The sequence below is a fragment of the Coffea eugenioides genome, chromosome 1, assembly GCF_003713205.1.
Source record: "Coffea eugenioides isolate CCC68of chromosome 1, Ceug_1.0, whole genome shotgun sequence".
NCBI lineage: Eukaryota > Viridiplantae > Streptophyta > Magnoliopsida > Gentianales > Rubiaceae > Coffea > Coffea eugenioides.
The window spans coordinates 11,316,225-11,338,126 of record NC_040035.1 but is presented as its reverse complement, the minus strand read 5'-3'; the positions used below and the strand labels follow the sequence as shown (position 1 = coordinate 11,338,126).

The window sequence follows — 21,902 nt, the reverse complement described above, 5'->3', positions numbered from 1 at the left end:
ACAGGTCGTGGAATTTTCCCCGTACCAATACCAAGTCGACGGAGAGTAGTAATCGATAATTCAGCTCTCATTGGAACATTCTCCCGCCTCATGCCTTCCAACCGAACCTCAAAAGCTGGAAAGATCAAAGTAAGTAGACAAGAAAATGATAATTTGAAAGAAATCGTCTTACACCTCGCCGTAGACCGAATATGGCTAATGATGATATTTGGCAGTGAAATGCGAGCATATGAAGACGTCCGGTTATGGAACATGTAATCAAGGAAGTAGATGTCACTCTTGCGGACCTCCGTGTGCCCCGTCTTCTTAGGAATGACATTGTGAGCGATCATATAAATGATGAGACGATGGTGAGTGACGGGACTTTTTTATATCAATGCAAGTTTAAATCTGATTTTACACCCGTTGGACTGCAAATATACAGGTAGAAATTGTAATACAAGGTGTGTATCGGGTCGATCTCACAAGGAGCAAATTACCCAATTACTAGGTCCTCATTTTCTCTATTATTTAGACTATTGAATGAATTTGAGCAAAGAAATGTAATACAAATGTCTACAAATCTGATCTGTAATTCTATTTTAACAAATCCTAAATTCAAATGGAGAAATTTCACTTAAGGAAGACTCTAGGGATGTAGATTCCACTTATGGCATAAACAATACAAATGAATGGATTTACCTCTTGTTATTATTCTTGTTTAACCAGAGATTCATTTCCAAAATTACCAAGTCTCATTTTCATGATGAAATAGCCTAGAGCAATATAGTTTTCCCTATTTTCATGGTGAAATACTACTACTACTCTGTTTTATTTCATGAAATGCCAAATAATCCACCTAAGTGTATCTCTATTTTCATGAACATACAACTTAAGCTCTACTCATGTGTTTCCATTGTTACTACCAATTCTCATTGAACAATAACAACTATAAACATGCTATTGGTGATCAATCAATAACAAGTAATCACTACTACACAAGTAGACAAGTTATTACACGATATAATAAGTGTAAATCACATTCAATTAGTATTATTTAGCCATAAGTTTCATCTACTCCCTAGATTAAGAAAATTAGCTACTCATGAATGATTTAACAATCAAATTCACAAGTTTATTAATGCAAAACATCATAAACTACAAGTACAAGAAAGACAAAAGAAAGCTTAGCTAATTGATGGTGAAACCCTCCAATTCCTGCTATGTTCTTACACAATATGATTACAAGTGAAAACTCCAAAATATTCTCCAAGAACTCTTAGCTAGAGAGAAACTAGTTACAAGAAGGAAAACTAGCTACATCTGGTTCTTTTGCTTCTCCCTTGTGTTTTTGCATAAAATGTGGTAGAAAGTCTATTCTTTTCACTTCATAATTTCCTCCACTCAGATTTTGTAAAAAGAAGTCAAAGATATGATGTTTCCTTTTGTCTACAACTCATTTGGTCTTCTCTTTTGTTGCAGAAGCATGTGCCACCGATTTCTGTCCCTCAAAATAGCTGAAAAAATTGTTGACGGAATTTTTATATCAATGCAAGTTTAATTTCGATTTTACACCCGTTGGACTGCAAGTATACAGGTCGCAATTGTAGTACAAGGTGTGTATCGGGTCGATCCCATGAGGAGCAATTTAAACAATTACTAAACCCTTGTTTTCTCACATAAATCAACTTTTATCATCAAGAAAAGTTCAGTGGAAGTTGATGTAAAATCGGAGCAGAGCTGGAAATTGAACCAGAAGTGACCAAATGGTCACTATAGCAATCTGGCCGGAATTTGGCCGGATTCCTGGCCGGATTGTGGTAAAAAAAGGCTGCTATGTACGCGTAAAACTCAATTTCACCTCCACCAACTCACATGTGATGCTAGACATGTGAGAAACATTCCCAACTATAAAAGGGAGGTGTAAACCTCAAGTCTTGACCAATCTTTCATCTTTATATAGCCAAATTCATGGCAAGATTGGAGGAAATAGAGAGACATACGGGAGAACTTGAAGAGTGCAGAAATGTAGCTCTTTCATCTTCTGAGTGTTAGGTTAGCATTAGTGTAGACTAGTATAGTTCATCCATTCTTGTATTAGCTAGATTAGGATGAAGATGGAGATGAAGAGGGAGGAGTTGAAACTCAAGTGACATGGGTTATCTCTTCTTCAATTCTTTATCTTTTGTATCAGATTCTTAAGTTTAGTTGATATGCAAGTTCTGGATTTTGTGTTCAATATGTGTCTCTAAAGTTTATGCCTTGGGTTTGGTTGAACTTTCTATAATTGTTAGTGTTTATTATTTGGTTATTTGATTGCTATGATTTGAGCAAGTTATTTAGCACTTTGGCTCTTTAAATCATGATTAATCTGGTACCATTGATTGTGATTATCTAAGGTGTTGTTTCTGCAGTGAAAATTGAGATTTAACACTAGTTCAAGAAGTGCTAAACATAGGAAGTACACTCAAGAAAGTAGAGGTGCACCTATGTGGTTTTTAGTGATTCATTTCATGTAATTTCACTAAAGAAATGAACTTGTAGCTAATTTCATAACCATGAGAATAGGTATGGATTAGGTATAAGTATAATTGATTCACTACGAAAGTAGGATTCAAATGCATAAGGAAATTACACCATAACTAGCCTAGATGTAGTATTCAATGATCCAAATATAGCACTTGCATGAGTAGTTAAGGATACCACAACCTAAGGAGCTTTTATTTGTTATTTTGTATAATTTCAATAGGTTAAATTTGTTATAATTCATTGATAGTCTACATAATAGAGAAACTTTAGTAATACCGGTAATTGTTCACTCTTCCCTGTGGGATCGACCCGATATATACTCTAAACTACTAGTTGACCTGTATACTTGCAGTGAACGGGTGTAATTCAATTTTTTTTTTAACTTGTACGTATGTAAAATACCCGTCAAGTTTTTGGCGCCGTTGCCGGGGAAGATTTGGCAATATCGGTGTGAAGAGCAACTTTATTAGTTTAGACATTTCATTAGTTATAGTGTGAATGTTATTTTCTGTTATTTTTGTGTTTTATGTGTGTATGTGTTTCATTACCTATTTTTCTTACTAATTTTGTTTTTGAGGTTGTTTAAAAGCAATTTTAGGTGATGAGAAGGGTAGGTCAATTTGGAGGACAATGCTTGAGAAATGGAAGATTGAAAATGGATGGTTACCAAGTGCAAAACTCCTTCAACAGAGGTAACCAAAAATTTACTGAATTTATGTCTTTGAAGATGGTTTAAGGTGTTTAAAGGCTAAATTTGATGTTATGATGCTACAAGTTCAAATGGACACAATTATGCATGAAATTGAGCAAGGGAGGAATGTTAATGCTTTTAATTCTTATCATGTGATTTGTGACTTGTGTGGAGGTTATCATGCTACTAATACATGTATGCAAGCACAAAATGTGGATTATTATGATGAATTAAAGCAATACAATCCTTATTTTGATCGATATATTGCTAATTGGAACAATTCTCCTGCTTATGGCTGGGATAATCAATGTACTTATAGTAATTATTCATATTTTTATGATTACCAACCTAAAAGTGTCCAATATGAATCAAAACCATCTTGGGAGTTGGCAATAGAGAAATTAGCTAATGCATCTCTACCTTGGGAGTTAGAAAGTGAACCATTAGCTAATGATTCTAATGCGTCTTGGGAGCTAGCTGTAGAAAATTTCTCTAATCAATTTGATTTAGCAATAGAAAACCTAGCAAATGCAACTTTTGACCGTTTTGATAGGATTGAGGAAAGAATAGATGAATTAGCTTCTCACTTTGGTAGAATACATGAGCAATTGAATGCATTGTGCGAAGTCATTTCCTCTAATAATTTGCAAAATGATCCTAGCATGAATGGTGGGAATGTTATATGTGAAAATGGGTTGCATTTTGATGAAAATGAGGAATCTCAAGTGTGTTTTAATGAGCAAATATCCATTTCACATGATAATATCTTTGGAACTAACTTTGAGCCTTAAGAGGTGAGTTTTAATGACTTATTTTTCACCCCTCTTGAGGAGTGCATTGAAAGTATAGGTTCTAAGGGTATTGCTGCCCAAGATACTTTCATGGCATTTCCTTTGGTAAGTTCTCAAGTGGTGCATACTCAAGGTAATATCTATGAAACACTTGAGATAGGTAAGTCACTTCTATTTCTCACATCATTAGATCATGTGGCTTTTGCTATAAAATCACCTTTTAATGACCCACCACGTCCTAAAATGGTGGATTATTCGTTAACTAAGCCTCCTTGAAAAAATGAGGTGATATAGTTAAGTTAATGACTATAAAGAAGCGCTAGTTGGGAGGCAACCCAATGATTTCTTGTTTTTAGTAAGTTTAAGTTGTTTAACTTGTAACAGCCCCACTTTCCCCTAAGGCGAACCAAAGGGGTTAGCGGATTGCCTGCCCAGCTCTCGCCAGGACTAACGGATCAGTTTACGTCGATCTATTACGTTCCGGAACATACGAACGTGCGCAAATATGTCAAAATCACAAAATAAATAAAAACGAAATTCGAAGCCGAAGATGAATAGTGCTGGACACGTCAGAATCCAGATACTAGGCCGAGAGTAGCCAAAATTTTTCTTTCGCCGTTTGAAATACGAGTTGATCCAAAATTCAACCAAATATCAACCAAACATACACACATTGAAATGTAACATTTTCAAGCCAAAACGGCATATCAAAAATCATTCACTACGAATATACATGTTCGGTTTGCCAATCAAAAGAAAGTGAACCCAATACACATTAGGGTTTCATTCGAAGAGCTATCCAAAAGATGCATTTACATGAGCTCAACTTGACAACCAACAAGTATAACCTTTCCAAAAGTGGTCATTTTCCTGTAAGGAAAACAAATGGAACGGAATGAGCTTAAACCCAGTGAGTTACTACCACATAAGCACAAGGATCATATAAGCATAATTTTTCATTTCGAGTACACAATTAAGAATTAAAACAAGTCGGTAAAAGGATACGGATGGCTCTCAAGAGCCCATTTCCACGCTTACATTCTTGATCCAATCTCATTGACCCTCCGTCAATGTTTAAGAATACCCGACCGTAGGCCTCACTTCACTCCATTCCTTCCACCGAACATACCCCAACCGGGCCCGCACTCCAATCAATCATTTTGGTAATACTCGAGTATACCGGAACCAAGAGTCTCATTACTACAAGATTCCCCAGTACAGTCCCCGTGGCACGTCAATAGTCACGACCAAGCCCTCGCCGGCTCGATCCAATTGACTACCTACGGGGTTGAGCTCAGTAATACAGTAAGGCCGTTGGACATTCGTCCAAACGACACCAAATCAGTTTTCCATGAATGGAATTCAATATCTCATATAGCAAGTGCAGTATTTCAGTAAAACGGTAAACAGTCCTGAATGGAATCACAAGGGGGTGAGGGCGGTCAAGTACACCCTCACCTCAATCATTTTCAATAGCCATATTAGCCGTCAAGGCATCAAATTCACATATACCAAAGCCACATTGTAACATTTAAGTGAGTAGTATACTCACTAATCAATTCAGTGCTATTTCATGCACTTCCGTCAGGAGAATGTCATGAACCACCGTCACGCCCTAGAACACGTAAACAAATGCAATGAGACTCGATAACGAGTCACAAAACAATGCCAATCACAACCCCAATAGGGTTTTGCAAACATATACAAGCATTATAGCAAACCAGAAAATCAGGAAATGTAACTCATTTGACCCAACAACAAAAACAGTTTTGGCCTCCTAATGCGGTAATGGCACCAATTTCACTACGATTATCGGATGAGGGTGTAAGACCCACCATCGCGAAGCTAAGAGACAGGGCTACAACAATGTAGAAGGCCACTCAATCCAAATCCTAGCACAACTAGGTCAAAAATGCAGAAAACCAACCCAGAACCGTAATTGCAGGTTCCCAAATCACACAAAACTGTAATCAGTCCAATTCAGTCTATACAGGTCCAAATGCATTGATTCTAAAGGCATATGATAGATAAGATATCAAGATACATTTCATCAGAAGACACCAACAACAAAATCCAAACCAATTCCAGTCAAAACAGACGATTACAATCACAGTTCGCACATTCTGATCACCCAGAACAGCAACAGTAAAAATGGCATAACTCACTCTACACTACTCCAAATGCCCTGAAATTTTTCAGGCATTTCAAAATCATCAATACCTATAACTTTCATGTTTTGAGCAAAATCCAATTCGGCCTCTAACCCTATGATCCAAAACCGGACAGAATTGGGAGTGATAAAACCCTAACTTTCCACAATTCAATCCAAACCCAAATTTGGTTGCAATTTCCTATCATATGCACCTACTAGAGCCATAGCCCCTTATTACCAACCATCAAAAACAACCACACCATCAAGATCACATAAAACCAGAAAATTCCTCAAAAAAATAAAAACTTAACCAAATCACTTCAAACCAAGAAATAAATTCACAATAGCCACCATTAGGCATAAATTCAACATCATTAGGTGTAAGAGGATAGTCAATCACTACTTACCAAGTAAACAAGAGAGAGGGAGTTGTAGGACACCTTAGCTCTCCAAGAAAACTTCACTAATCAACTTACTAGCACCTAATGGAAGGATAATATGGAGTAGAAACTAATTTAGGTAAGTGGTTTGGATGATTTGTGCTAGTTGAGAGCTTGAAAATTGAAGAAATCCTCTTCCTTCTTGAGCTTAAGAGAGCCGGCCATGGAGGAGTAAAAATGAGTGAATTTTGAGCAATTTTTAAGATATTTAACCTTTTGGTCAAAAAAGTCAAAAATTGGAATAGTAACTCTTAAATCCTATCCAATGATACCATGACACTTGGCACCTCATTAATGCATTCCTATCCTTTCTTTTCTCTCTCACATCAATCATTTCACACACTCTACTTATCTCTTAACACCCGATAAATTTTACACAGTATCCGGAATTTAACCTAATTGACCGAATTTTTCCGAACTTTTCGCACTAGTGGGTCCCACGTCCAATATATATTCTTAATTTTTCAAAAACTACCCAATGCTAGAAAAATCATCTAAAAACTATAATTACTCATAAAAATTCATCAGGAAAATTTCCTAAGCCAGAAAACGCAGAAAACATGCCATTAAAGGAAATAAAACCCTCGGAAAATATTAGGGTTTTTATGGGTTCTCACACTCTCTCCCCCTTAAAAGAATTTCGTCCTCGAAATTCCTTATCATTGACTTGACTACCCGGGATTAAATTGAGCATTATACTTAGCTAACAGATCTGTACCCCTTCACTGGCCAGGTTCAGTAAATTATTACCTTCCACGTCCTCTAATGGATCAAAGACTTGACGTTGTTCTAAGGAGTACACCCGAGAGGACACTTTCGATCCATCCTTGTCCCCATTCGGCTGGGCAGGGTTGGTAGTAGTTGGTGGCAGAGTCCCTTGCCGCTCACGCAGGCGAGCTGGACAGTTAGCAATTTGATGTTCGGCACTCCCACAGAGCAAGCATTTTCCTCCTTTCCTCCAGCAATTGTCCTCCGAGTGGTTTAATTTTCCGCAATACCCGCAGGGTCCGCGTGCTACAGAAACCGAGCCTCCTCTTGACGGGCTCTGTTGTGACACTCCCGGCATCCTTACTCCTCCCGTTCCTCGTCCAAACTTGGGAGGGGTACTTTCATCCTCCTGCCCCGAACTACTTCCAGAAAATCCTCTCTTTTTCGCCTGAAAGGTTTTCACCTGGAGCCAAGCATTCTCTACTCGTTGTGCCTTCTCCACTGCTTCGCTGAAGGCGTTAATTTGGGCTACCGCGAGGTCCTTCTGGATTTCTACGTTCAGCCCCTGGACAAATCGCCGTATTCTTCATTGCTCGGTCATGATGAGTTCGGGCGCGAATTTGGATAGGCGGGTGAATTGGCTCTCATATTCCGCCACAGTTTGAGCTCCTTGGCGGAGTCGAATGAACTCGTCTTCCTTCCTCTCCTGAACTAGAGGAGGGAAAAACTTCGCATTGAACTCTCTGATGAAGTTCACCCAAGTCCTAGGTGTCTGTTCTCGTTCCCACTTCTGCCGAATTACGTTCCACCAGGAACGGGCTGCCCCCTCAAGCTGGAACACGGCAAAAGTCACCTGCCGTTCGTCAGAGTAGTGTAGAGCTGCAAATATATCCACCATCTTTTCAAGCCATCTTTCGGCAACGTCTGGGTCGGGTCCCCCAACAAACTTTGGCGGAGCGAACTTTTGAAATCGTTCGAGAGCTCTGTCTTCGCTCTCGATATGGTTACCAGGGTTAGGGTTTGGGTTCTGGGCTTGTTGCTGCACTACTTGTGCTAGCAGGTCTGTCATTTGCTGCATAGCAGCAGCTATTTGCACATTAGGGTTTACTTGCGGTTCCAGATTGGGTCCAGTAGAGGTTTCCCCCGTACCCCTAACCGGTGTAGGTTGTCTAGTTCTGCGTCCACGGCCTCGACCACTCCGAGTGCCTTCCATCAATCTAAGTCAATCTAGGTCATCAAATCAATATACTGTTAAAGGGCACCTAACCCTCCTTTCCGTAGCACCAGACAGGAACAATGAAACAAGAATAAGCAACTCAAACATTTACTGCGAAGAGCATTTAAACACATAACACGTATACATAGATCACATAACCAGGTTAAGCAATCATACGGAACAGTCAGTCAAGTACATACGAAGTCATTGCATGAAACAATAGGGTCCTCAAAAAGTACTATGAACAACTAGGTCACAAGTGCAAAAGAACTCACGAAAAGCTTTTCCCCTTCTAGGGCTTCGTCCAAATATTTATATCTTAATCAAGGTCGATCACGCTTAACCACCCGAACAAACCACACGAAGTTCCATAGAATCGCCTTTCTAGTTCACCAAATCCTTTCTAACATAGGCCTTCATATCTTTCGTATCCGGGCGCAAAAATCTCGTCTAAGATAATTCACATCTCGAGCCGGCCGGTCCCAAGAGTAAACCATCCTTATTAAAGATTCCTACCCGACATACATACCTAGCTTCCTCGAGTCCCATGATAATGATTCGTACACTTATCACATGCCCGGTTCATAACTTACGCTCAAACGAGCACTTAGACATATTCATGAAATTAGGACCACAACACCACTTGGCCCAGTCTCACTCCGCGCAGAGACCACGCGAAGTGGCTCTGATACCACTTGTAACAGCCCCACTTTCCCCTAAGGCGAACCAAAGGGGTTAGCGGACTGCCTGCCCATCTCTCGCCAGGACTAACGGATCAGTTTACGTCGATCTATTACGTTCCAGAACATACCAACGTGCGCAAATATGTCAAAATCACAAAATAAATAAAAATGAAATTCGAAACCGAAGATGAATAGTGCTGGACACGTCAGAATCCAGATACTAGGCCGAGAGTAGCCAAAATTTTTCTTTCGCCGTTTGAAATACGAGTTGATCCAAAATTCAACCAAATATCAACCAAACATACACACATTGAAATGTAACATTTTCAAGCCAAAACGGCATATCAAAAATCATTCACTACGAATATACATGTTCGGTTTGCCAATCAAAAGAAAGTGAACCCAATACACATTAGGGTTTCATTCGAAGAGCTATCCAAAAGATGCATTTACATGAGCTCAACTTGACAACCAACAAGTATAACCTTTCCAAAAGTGGTCATTTTCCTGTAAGGAAAACAAATGGAATGGAATGAGCTTAAGCCCAGTGAGTTACTACCACATAAGCACAAGGATCATATAAGCATAATCTTTCATTTCGAGTACACAATTAAGAATTAAAACAAGTCGGTAAAAGGATACGGATGGCTCTCAAGAGCCCATTTTCACGCTTACATTCTTGATCCAATCTCATTGACCCTCCGTCAATGTTTAAGAATACCCGACCGTAGACCTCACTTCACTCCATTCCTTCCACCAAACATACCCCAACCGGGCCCGCACTCCAATCAGTCATTTTGGTAATACAGTATACCGGACCAATATTCACGACCAAGCCCTCGCCGGCTCGATCCAATTGACTACCTACGGGGTTGAGCTCAGTAATACAGTAAGGCCGTTGGACATTCGTCCAAACGACACCAAATCAGTTTTCCATGAATGGAATTCAATATCTCATATAGCAAGTGCAGTATTTCAGTAAAACGGTAAACAGTCCTGAATGGAATCACAAGGGGGTGAGGGCGGTCAAGTACACCCTCACCTCAATCATTTTCAATAGCCATATTAGCCGTCAAGGCATCAAATTCACATATACCAAAGTCACATTGTAACATTTAAGTGAGTAGTATACTCACTAATCAATTCAGTGTTATTTCATGCACTTCCGTCAGGAGAATGTCGTGAACCACCGTCACGCCCTAGAACACGTAAACAAATGCAATGAGACTCGATAACGAGTCACAAAACAATGCCAATCACAATCCCAATAGGGTTTTGCAAACATATACAAGCATTATAGCAAACCAGAAAATCAGGAAATGTAACTCATTTGACCCAACAACAAAAACAGTTTTGGCCTCCTAATGCGGTAATGGCACCAATTTCACTACGATTATCGGATGAGGGTGTAAGACCCACCATCGCGAAGCTAAGAGACAGGGCTACAACAATGTAGAAGGCCACTCAGTCCAAATCCTAGCACAACTAGGTCAAAAATGCAGAAAACCAACCCAGAACCGTAATTGCAGGTTCCCAAATCACACAAAACTGTAATCAGTCCAATTCAGTCTATACAGGTCCAAATGCATTGATTCTAAAGGCATATGATAGCTAAGATATCAAGATACATTTCATCAGAAGACACCAACAACAAAATCCAAACCAATTCCAGTCAAAACAGACGATTACAATCACAGTTCGCACATTCTGATCACCCAGAACAGCAACAGTAAAAATGGCATAACTCACTCTACACTACTCCAAATGCCCTGAAATTTTTCAGGCATTTCAAAATCATCAATACCTATAACTTTCATGTTTTGAGCAAAGTCCAATTCGGCCTCTAACCCTATGATCCAAAACCGGACAGAATTGGGAGTGATAAAACCCTAACTTTCCACAATTCAATCCAAACCCAAATTTGGTTGCAATTTCCTATCATATGCACCTACTAGAGCCATAGCCCCTTATTACCAACCATCAAAAACAACCACACCATCAAGATCACATAAAACCAGAAAATTCCTCAAAAAAATAAAAACTTAACCAAATCACTTCAAACCAAGAAATAAATTCACAATAGCCACCATTAGGCATAAATTCAACATCATTAGGTGTAAGAGGATAGTCAATCACTACTTACCAAGTAAACAAGAGAGAGGGAGTTGTAGGACACCTTAGCTCTCCAAGAAAACTTCACTAATCAACTTACTAGCACCTAATGGAAGGATAATATGGAGTAGAAACTAATTTAGGTAAGTGGTTTGGATGATTTGTGCTAGTTGAGAGCTTGAAAATTGAAGAAATCCTCTTCCTTCTTGAGCTTAAGAGAGCCGGCCATGGAGGAGTAAAAATGAGTGAATTTTGAGCAATTTTTAAGATATTTAACCTTTTGGTCAAAAAAGTCAAAAATTGGAATAGTAACTCTTAAATCCTATCCAATGATACCATGACACTTGGCACCTCATTAATGCATTCCTATCCTTTCTTTTCTCTCTCACATCAATCATTTCACACACTCTACTTATCTCTTAACACCCGATAAATTTTACACAGTATCCGGAATTTAACCTAATTGGCCGAATTTTTCCGAACTTTTCGCACTAGTGGGTCCCACGTCCAATATATATTCTTAATTTTTCAAAAACTACCCAATGCTAGAAAAATCATCTAAAAACTATAATTACTCATAAAAATTCATCAGGAAAATTTCCTAAGCCAGAAAACGCAGAAAACATGCCATTAAAGGAAATAAAACCCTCGGAAAAGATTAGGGTTTTTATGGGTTCTCACACTCTCTCCCCCTTAAAAGAATTTCGTCCTCGAAATTCCTTATCATTGACTACACCGGGATTAAATTGATCATTGACTACACCGGGATTAAATTGAGCATTATACTTAGCTAACAGATCTGTACCCCTTCACTGGCCAGGTTCAGTAAATTATTACCTTCCACGTCCTCTAATGGATCAAAGACTTGACGTTGTTCTAAGGAGTACACCCGAGAGGACACTTTCGATCCATCCTTGTCCCCATTCGGCTGGGCAGGGTTGGTAGTAGTTGGTGGCAGAGTCCCTTGCCGCTCACGCAGGCGAGCTGGACAGTTAGCAATTTGATGTTCGGCACTCCCACAGAGCAAGCATTTTCCTCCTTTCCTCCAGCAATTGTCCTCCGAGTGGTTTAATTTTCCGCAATACCCGCAGGGTCCGCGTGCTACAGAAACCGAGCCTCCTCTTGACGGGCTCTGTTGTGACACTCCCGGCATCCTTACTCCTCCCGTTCCTCGTCCAAACTTGGGAGGGGTACTTTCATCCTCCTGCCCCGAACTACTTCCAGAAAATCCTCTCTTTTTCGCCTGAAAGGTTTTCACCTGGAGCCAAGCATTCTCTACTCGTTGTGCCTTCTCCACTGCTTCGCTGAAGGCGTTAATTTGGGCTACCGCGAGGTCCTTCTGGATTTCTACGTTCAGCCCCTGGACAAATCGCCGTATTCTTCATTGCTCGGTCATGATGAGTTCGGGCGCGAATTTGGATAGGCGGGTGAATTGGCTCTCATATTCCGCCACAGTTTGAGCTCCTTGGCGGAGTCGAATGAACTCGTCTTCCTTCCTCTCCTGAACTAGAGGAGGGAAAAACTTCGCATTGAACTCTCTGATGAAGTTCACCCAAGTCCTAGGTGTCTGTTCTCGTTCCCACTTCTGCCGAATTACGTTCCACCAGGAACGGGCTGCCCCCTCAAGCTGGAACACGGCAAAAGTCACCTGCCGTTCGTCAGAGTAGTGTAGAGCTGCAAATATATCCACCATCTTTTCAAGCCATCTTTCGGCAACGTCTGGGTCGGGTCCCCCAACAAACTTTGGCGGAGCGAACTTTTGAAATCGTTCGAGAGCTCTGTCTTCGCTCTCGATATGGTTACCAGGGTTAGGGTTTGGGTTCTGGGCTTGTTGCTGCACTACTTGTGCTAGCAGGTCTGTCATTTGCTGCATAGCAGCAGCTATTTGCACATTAGGGTTTACTTGCGGTTCCAGATTGGGTCCAGTAGAGGTTTCCCCCGTACCCCTAACCGGTGTAGGTTGTCTAGTTCTGCGTCCACGGCCTCGACCACTCCGAGTGCCTTCCATCAATCTAAGTCAATCTAGGTCATCAAATCAATATACTGTTAAAGGGCACCTAACCCTCCTTTCCGTAGCACCAGACAGGAACAATGAAACAAGAATAAGCAACTCAAACATTTACTGCGAAGAGCATTTAAACACATAACACGTATACATAGATCACATAACCAGGTTAAGCAATCATACGGAACAGTCAGTCAAGTACATACGAAGTCATTGCATGAAACAATAGGGTCCTCAAAAAGTACTATGAACAACTAGGTCACAAGTGCAAAAGAACTCACGAAAAGCTTTTCCCCTTCTAGGGCTTCGTCCAAATATTTATATCTTAATCAAGGTCGATCACGCTTAACCACCCGAACAAACCACACGAAGTTCCATAGAATCGCCTTTCTAGTTCACCAAATCCTTTCTAACATAGGCCTTCATATCTTTCGTATCCGGGCGCAAAAATCTCGTCTAAGATAATTCACATCTCGAGCCGGCCGGTCCCAAGAGTAAACCATCCTTATTAAAGATTCCTACCCGACATACATACCTAGCTTCCTCGAGTCCCATGATAATGATTCGTACACTTATCACATGCCCGGTTCATAACTTACGCTCAAACGAGCACTTAGACATATTCATGAAATTAGGACCACAACACCACTTGGCCCAGTCTCACTCCGCGCAGAGACCACGCGAAGTGGCTCTGATACCACTTGTAACAGCCCCACTTTCCCCTAAGGCGAACCAAAGGGGTTAGCGGACTGCCTGCCCAGCTCTCGCCAGGACTAACGGATCAGTTTACGTCGATCTATTACGTTCCAGAACATACCAACGTGCGCAAATATGTCAAAATCACAAAATAAATAAAAATGAAATTCGAAACCGAAGATGAATAGTGCTGGACACGTCAGAATCCAGATACTAGGCCGAGAGTAGCCAAAATTTTTCTTTCGCCGTTTGAAATACGAGTTGATCCAAAATTCAACCAAATATCAACCAAACATACACACATTGAAATGTAACATTTTCAAGCCAAAACGGCATATCAAAAATCATTCACTACGAATATACATGTTCGGTTTGCCAATCAAAAGAAAGTGAACCCAATACACATTAGGGTTTCATTCGAAGAGCTATCCAAAAGATGCATTTACATGAGCTCAACTTGACAACCAACAAGTATAACCTTTCCAAAAGTGGTCATTTTCCTGTAAGGAAAACAAATGGAACGGAATGAGCTTAAGCCCAGTGAGTTACTACCACATAAGCACAAGGATCATATAAGCATAATCTTTCATTTCGAGTACACAATTAAGAATTAAAACAAGTCGGTAAAAGGATACGGATGGCTCTCAAGAGCCCATTTCCACGCTTACATTCTTGATCCAATCTCATTGACCCCTCCGTCAATGTTTAAGAATACCCGACCGTAGGCCTCACTTCACTCCATTCCTTCCACCGAACATACCCCAACCGGGCCCGCACTCCAATCAATCATTTTGGTAATACTCGAGTATACCGGAACCAAGAGTCTCATTACTACAAGATTCCCCAGTACAGTCCCCGTGGCACGTCAATAGTCACGACCAAGCCCTCGCCGGCTCGATCCAATTGACTACCTACGGGGTTGAGCTCAGTAATACAGTAAGGCCGTTGGACATTCGTCCAAACGACACCAAATCAGTTTTCCATGAATGGAATTCAATATCTCATATAGCAAGTGCAGTATTTCAGTAAAACGGTAAACAGTCCTGAATGGAATCACAAGGGGGTGAGGGCGGTCAAGTACACCCTCACCTCAATCATTTTCAATAGCCATATTAGCCGTCAAGGCATCAAATTCACATATACCAAAGCCACATTGTAACATTTAAGTGAGTAGTATACTCACTAATCAATTCAGTGTTATTTCATGCACTTCCGTCAGGAGAATGTCGTGAACCACCGTCACGCCCTAGAACACGTAAACAAATGCAATGAGACTCGATAACGAGTCACAAAACAATGCCAATCACAATCCCAATAGGGTTTTGCAAACATATACAAGCATTATAGCAAACCAGAAAATCAGGAAATGTAACTCATTTGACCCAACAACAAAAACAGTTTTGGCCTCCTAATGCGGTAATGGCACCAATTTCACTACGATTATCGGATGAGGGTGTAAGACCCACCATCGCGAAGCTAAGAGACAGGGCTACAACAATGTAGAAGGCCACTCAGTCCAAATCCTAGCACAACTAGGTCAAAAATGCAGAAAACCAACCCAGAACCGTAATTGCAGGTTCCCAAATCACACAAAACTGTAATCAGTCCAATTCAGTCTATACAGGTCCAAATGCATTGATTCTAAAGGCATATGATAGCTAAGATATCAAGATACATTTCATCAGAAGACACCAACAACAAAATCCAAACCAATTCCAGTCAAAACAGACGATTACAATCACAGTTCGCACATTCTGATCACCCAGAACAGCAACAGTAAAAATGGCATAACTCACTCTACACTACTCCAAATGCCCTGAAATTTTTCAGGCATTTCAAAATCATCAATACCTATAACTTTCATGTTTTGAGCAAAGTCCAATTCGGCCTCTAACCCTATGATCCAAAACCGGACAGAATTGGGAGTGATAAAACCCTAACTTTCCACAATTCAATCCAAACCCAAATTTGGTTGCAATTTCCTATCATATGCACCTACTAGAGCCATAGCCCCTTATTACCAACCATCAAAAACAACCACACCATCAAGATCACATAAAACCAGAAAATTCCTCAAAAAAATAAAAACTTAACCAAATCACTTCAAACCAAGAAATAAATTCACAATAGCCACCATTAGGCATAAATTCAACATCATTAGGTGTAAGAGGATAGTCAATCACTACTTACCAAGTAAACAAGAGAGAGGGAGTTGTAGGACACCTTAGCTCTCCAAGAAAACTTCACTAATCAACTTACTAGCACCTAATGGAAGGATAATATGGAGTAGAAACTAATTTAGGTAAGTGGTTTGGATGATTTGTGCTAGTTGAGAGCTTGAAAATTGAAGAAATCCTCTTCCTTCTTGAGCTTAAGAGAGCCGGCCATGGAGGAGTAAAAATGAGTGAATTTTGAGCAATTTTTAAGATATTTAACCTTTTGGTCAAAAAAGTCAAAAATTGGAATAGTAACTCTTAAATCCTATCCAATGATACCATGACACTTGGCACCTCATTAATGCATTCCTATCCTTTCTTTTCTCTCTCACATCAATCATTTCACACACTCTACTTATCTCTTAACACCCGATAAATTTTACACAGTATCCGGAATTTAACCTAATTGGCCGAATTTTTCCGAACTTTTCGCACTAGTGGGTCCCACGTCCAATATATATTCTTAATTTTTCAAAAACTACCCAATGCTAGAAAAATCATCTAAAAACTATAATTACTCATAAAAATTCATCAGGAAAATTTCCTAAGCCAGAAAACGCAGAAAACATGCCATTAAAGGAAATAAAACCCTCGGAAAAGATTAGGGTTTTTATGGGTTCTCACACTCTCTCCCCCTTAAAAGAATTTCGTCCTCGAAATTCCTTATCATTGACTACACCGGGATTAAATTGATCATTGACTACACCGGGATTAAATTGAGCATTATACTTAGCTAACAGATCTGTACCCCTTCACTGGCCAGGTTCAGTAAATTATTACCTTCCACGTCCTCTAATGGATCAAAGACTTGACGTTGTTCTAAGGAGTACACCCGAGAGGACACTTTCGATCCATCCTTGTCCCCATTCGGCTGGGCAGGGTTGGTAGTAGTTGGTGGCAGAGTCCCTTGCCGCTCACGCAGGCGAGCTGGACAGTTAGCAATTTGATGTTCGGCACTCCCACAGAGCAAGCATTTTCCTCCTTTCCTCCAGCAATTGTCCTCCGAGTGGTTTAATTTTCCGCAATACCCGCAGGGTCCGCGTGCTACAGAAACCGAGCCTCCTCTTGACGGGCTCTGTTGTGACACTCCCGGCATCCTTACTCCTCTCGTTCCTCGTCCAAACTTGGGAGGGGTACTTTCATCCTCCTGCCCCGAACTACTTCCAGAAAATCCTCTCTTTTTCGCCTGAAAGGTTTTCACCTGGAGCCTAGCATTCTCTACTCGTTGTGCCTTCTCCACTGCTTCGCTGAAGGCGTTAATTTGGGCTACCGCGAGGTCCTTCTGGATTTCTACGTTCAGCCCCTGGACAAATCGCCGTATTCTTCATTGCTCGGTCATGATGAGTTCGGGCGCGAATTTGGATAGGCGGGTGAATTGGCTCTCATATTCCGCCACAGTTTGAGCTCCTTGGCGGAGTCGAATGAACTCATCTTCCTTCCTCTCCTGAACTAGAGGAGGGAAAAACTTCGCATTGAACTCTCTGATGAAGTTCACCCAAGTCCTAGGTGTCTGTTCTCGTTCCCACTTCTGCCGAATTACGTTCCACCCGGAACGGGCTGCCCCCTCAAGCTGGAACACGGCAAAAGTCACCTGCCGTTCGTCAGAGTAGTGTAGAGCTGCAAATATATCCACCATCTTTTCAAGCCATCTTTCGGCAACGTCTGGGTCGGGTCCCCCAACAAACTTTGGCGGAGCGAACTTTTGAAAACGTTCGAGAGCTCTGTCTTCGCTCTCGATATGGTTACCAGGGTTAGGGTTTGGGTTCTGGGCTTGTTGCTGCACTACTTGTGCTAGCAGGTCTGTCATTTGCTGCATAGCAGCAGCTATTTGCACATTAGGGTTTACTTGCGGTTCCAGATTGGGTCCAGTAGAGGTTTCCCCCGTACCCCTAACCGGTGTAGGTTGTCTAGTTCTGCGTCCACGGCCTCGACCACTCCGAGTGCCTTCCATCAATCTAAGTCAATCTAGGTCATCAAATCAATATACTGTTAAAGGGCACCTAACCCTCCTTTCCGTAGCACCAGACAGGAACAATGAAACAAGAATAAGCAACTCAAACATTTACTGCGAAGAGCATTTAAACACATAACACGTATACATAGATCACATAACCAGGTTAAGCAATCATACAGAACAGTCAGTCAAGTACATACGAAGTCATTGCATGAAACAATAGGGTCCTCAAAAAGTACTATGAACAACTAGGTCACAAGTGCAAAAGAACTCACGAAAAGCTTTTCCCCTTCTAGGGCTTCGTCCAAATATTTATATCTTAATCAAGGTCGATCACGCTTAACCACCCGAACAAACCACACGAAGTTCCATAGAATCGCCTTTCTAGTTCACCAAATCCTTTCTAACCTAGGCCTTCATATCTTTCGTATCCGGGCGCAAAAATCTCGTCTAAGATAATTCACATCTCGAGCCGGCCGGTCCCAAGAGTAAACCATCCTTATTAAAGATTCCTACCCGACATACATACCTAGCTTCCTCGAGTCCCATGATAATGATTCGTACACTTATCACATGCCCGGTTCATAACTTACGCTCAAACGAGCACTTAGACATATTCATGAAATTAGGACCACAACACCACTTGGCCCAGTCTCACTCCGCGCAGAGACCACGCGAAGTGGCTCTGATACCACTTGTAACAGCCCCACTTTCCCCTAAGGCGAACCAAAGGGGTTAGCGGACTGCCTGCCCAGCTCTCGCCAGGACTAACGGATCAGTTTACGTCGATCTATTACGTTCCGGAACATACCAACGTGCGCAAATATGTCAAAATCACAAAATAAATAAAAATGAAATTCGAAACCGAAGATGAATAGTGCTGGACACGTCAGAATCCAGATACTAGGCCGAGAGTAGCCAAAATTTTTCTTTCGCCGTTTGAAATACGAGTTGATCCAAAATTCAACCAAATATCAACCAAACATACACACATTGAAATGTAACATTTTCAAGCCAAAACGGCATATCAAAAATCATTCACTACGAATATACATGTTTGGTTTGCCAATCAAAAGAAAGTGAACCCAATACACATTAGGGTTTCATTCGAAGAGCTATCCAAAAGATGCATTTACATGAGCTCAACTTGACAACCAACAAGTATAACCTTTCCAAAAGTGGTCATTTTCCTGTAAGGAAAACAAATGGAACGGAATGAGCTTAAGCCCAGTGAGTTACTACCACATAAGCACAAGGATCATATAAGCATAATCTTTCATTTCGAGTACACAATTAAGAATTAAAACAAGTCGGTAAAAGGATACGGATGGCTCTCAAGAGCCCATTTCCACGCTTACATTCTTGATCCAATCTCATTGACCCCTCCGTCAATGTTTAAGAATACCCGACCGTAGGCCTCACTTCACTCCATTCCTTCCACCGAACATACCCCAACCGGGCCCGCACTCCAATCAATCATTTTGGTAATACTCGAGTATACCGGAACCAAGAGTCTCATTACTACAAGATTCCCCAGTACAGTCCCCGTGGCACGTCAATAGTCAAGACCAAGCCCTCGCCGGCTCGATCCAATTGACTACCTACGGGGTTGAGCTCAGTAATACAGTAAGGCCGTTGGACATTCGTCCAAACGACACCAAATCAGTTTTCCATGAATGGAATTCAATATCTCATATAGCAAGTGCAGTATTTCAGTAAAACGGTAAACAGTCCTGAATGGAATCACAAGGGGGTGAGGGCGGTCAAGTACATCCTCACCTCAATCATTTTCAATAGCCATATTAGCCGTCAAGGCATCAAATTCACATATACCAAAGCCACATTGTAACATTTAAGTGAGTAGTATACTCACTAATCAATTCAGTGCTATTTCATGCACTTCCGTCAGGAGAATGTCGTGAACCACCGTCACGCCCTAGAACACGTAAACAAATGCAATGAGACTCGATAACGAGTCACAAAACAATGCCAATCACAACCCCAATAGGGTTTTGTAAACATATACAAGCATTATAGCAAACCAGAAAATCAGGAAATGTAACTCATTTGACCCAACAACAAAAACAGTTTTGGCCTCCTAATGCGGTAATAGCACCAATTTCACTACGATTATCGGATGAGGGTGTAAGACCCACCATCGCGAAGCTAAGAGACAGGGCTACAACAATGTAGAAGGCCACTCAGTCCAAATCCTAGTACAACTAGGTCAAAAATGCAGAAAACCAACCCAGAACCGTAATTGCAGGTTCCCAAATCACACAAAACTGTAATCAGTCCAATTCAGTCTATACAGGTCCAAATGCATTGATTCTAAAGGCATATGATAGCTAAGATATCAAGATACATTTCATCAGAAGACACCAACAACAAAATCCAAACCAATTCCAGTCAAAACAGACGATTACAATCACAGTTCGCACATTCTGATCACCCAGAACAGCAACAGTAAAAATGGCATAACTCACTCTACACTACTCCAAATGCCCTGAAATTTTGCAGGCACTTCAAAATCATCAATACCTACAACTGTCATGTTTTGAGCAAAGTCCAATTCGGCCTCTAACCCTATGATCCAGAACCGGACAGAATTGGGAGTGATAAAACCCTAACTTTCCACAATTCAATCCAAACCCAAAATTGGTTGCAATTTCCTATCATATGCACCTACTAGAGCCATAGCCCCTTATTACCAACCATCAAAAACAACCACACCATCAAGATCACATAAAACTAGAAAATTCCTCAAAAAAATAAAAACTTAACCAAATCACTTCAAACCAAGAAATAAATTCACAATAGCCACCATTAGGCATAAATTCAACATCATTAGGTGTAAGAGAATAGTCAATCACTACTTACCAAGTAAACAAGAGAGAGGGAGTTGTAGGACACCTTAGCTCTCCAAGAAAACTTCACTAATCAACTTACTAGCACCTAATGGAAGGATAATATGGAGTAGAAACTAATTTAGGTAAGTGGTTTGGATGATTTGTGCTAGTTGAGAGCTTGAAAATTGAAGAAATCCTCTTCCTTCTTGAGCTTAAGAGAGCCGGCCATGGAGGAATAAAAATGAGTGAATTTTGAGCAATTTTTAAGATATTTAACCTTTTGGTCAAAAAAGTCAAAAATTGGAATAGTAACTCTTAAATCCTATCCAATGATACCATGACACTTGGCACCTCATTAATGCATTCCTATCCTTTCTTTTCTCTCTCACATCAATCATTTCACACACTCTACTTATCTCTTAACACCCGATAAATTTTACACAGTATCCGGAATTTAACCTAATTGGCCGAATTTTTCCGAACTTTTCGCACTAGTGGGTCCCACGTCCAACATATATTCTTAATTTTTCAAAAACTACCCAATGCTAGAAAAATCATCTAAAAACTATAATTACTCATAAAAATTCATCAGGAAAATTTCCTAAGCCAGAAAACGCAGAAAACATGCCATTAAAGGAAATAAAACCCTCGGAAAAGATTAGGGTTTTTATGGGTTCTCACACTCTCTCCCCCTTAAAAGAATTTCGTCCTCGAAATTCCTTATCATTGACTACACCGGGATTAAATTGAGCATTATACTTAGCTAACAGATCTGTACCCCTTCACTGGCCAGGTTCAGTAAATTATTACCTTCCACGTCCTCTAATGGATCAAAGACTTGACGTTGTTCTAAGGAGTACACCCGAGAGGGCACTTTCGAT

At 40.7% G+C, this 21,902-nt stretch overlaps 1 protein-coding gene across 1 annotated transcript in view; it reads left to right on the top strand.

The window, feature by feature from the left end:
* Positions 1 to 245: 245 nt before the first annotated feature.
* LOC113767775 (beta-glucosidase 12-like) overlaps positions 246 to 21,902 on the top strand; it is a 41,136-nt gene continuing 19,479 nt past the window's right edge. Inside the window, exon 1 of the mRNA XM_027311966.1 lies at positions 246 to 350. Within this exon, the coding sequence (XP_027167767.1) occupies positions 246 to 350 (105 nt within the window). The remainder of the gene's footprint in view (positions 351 to 21,902) is intronic.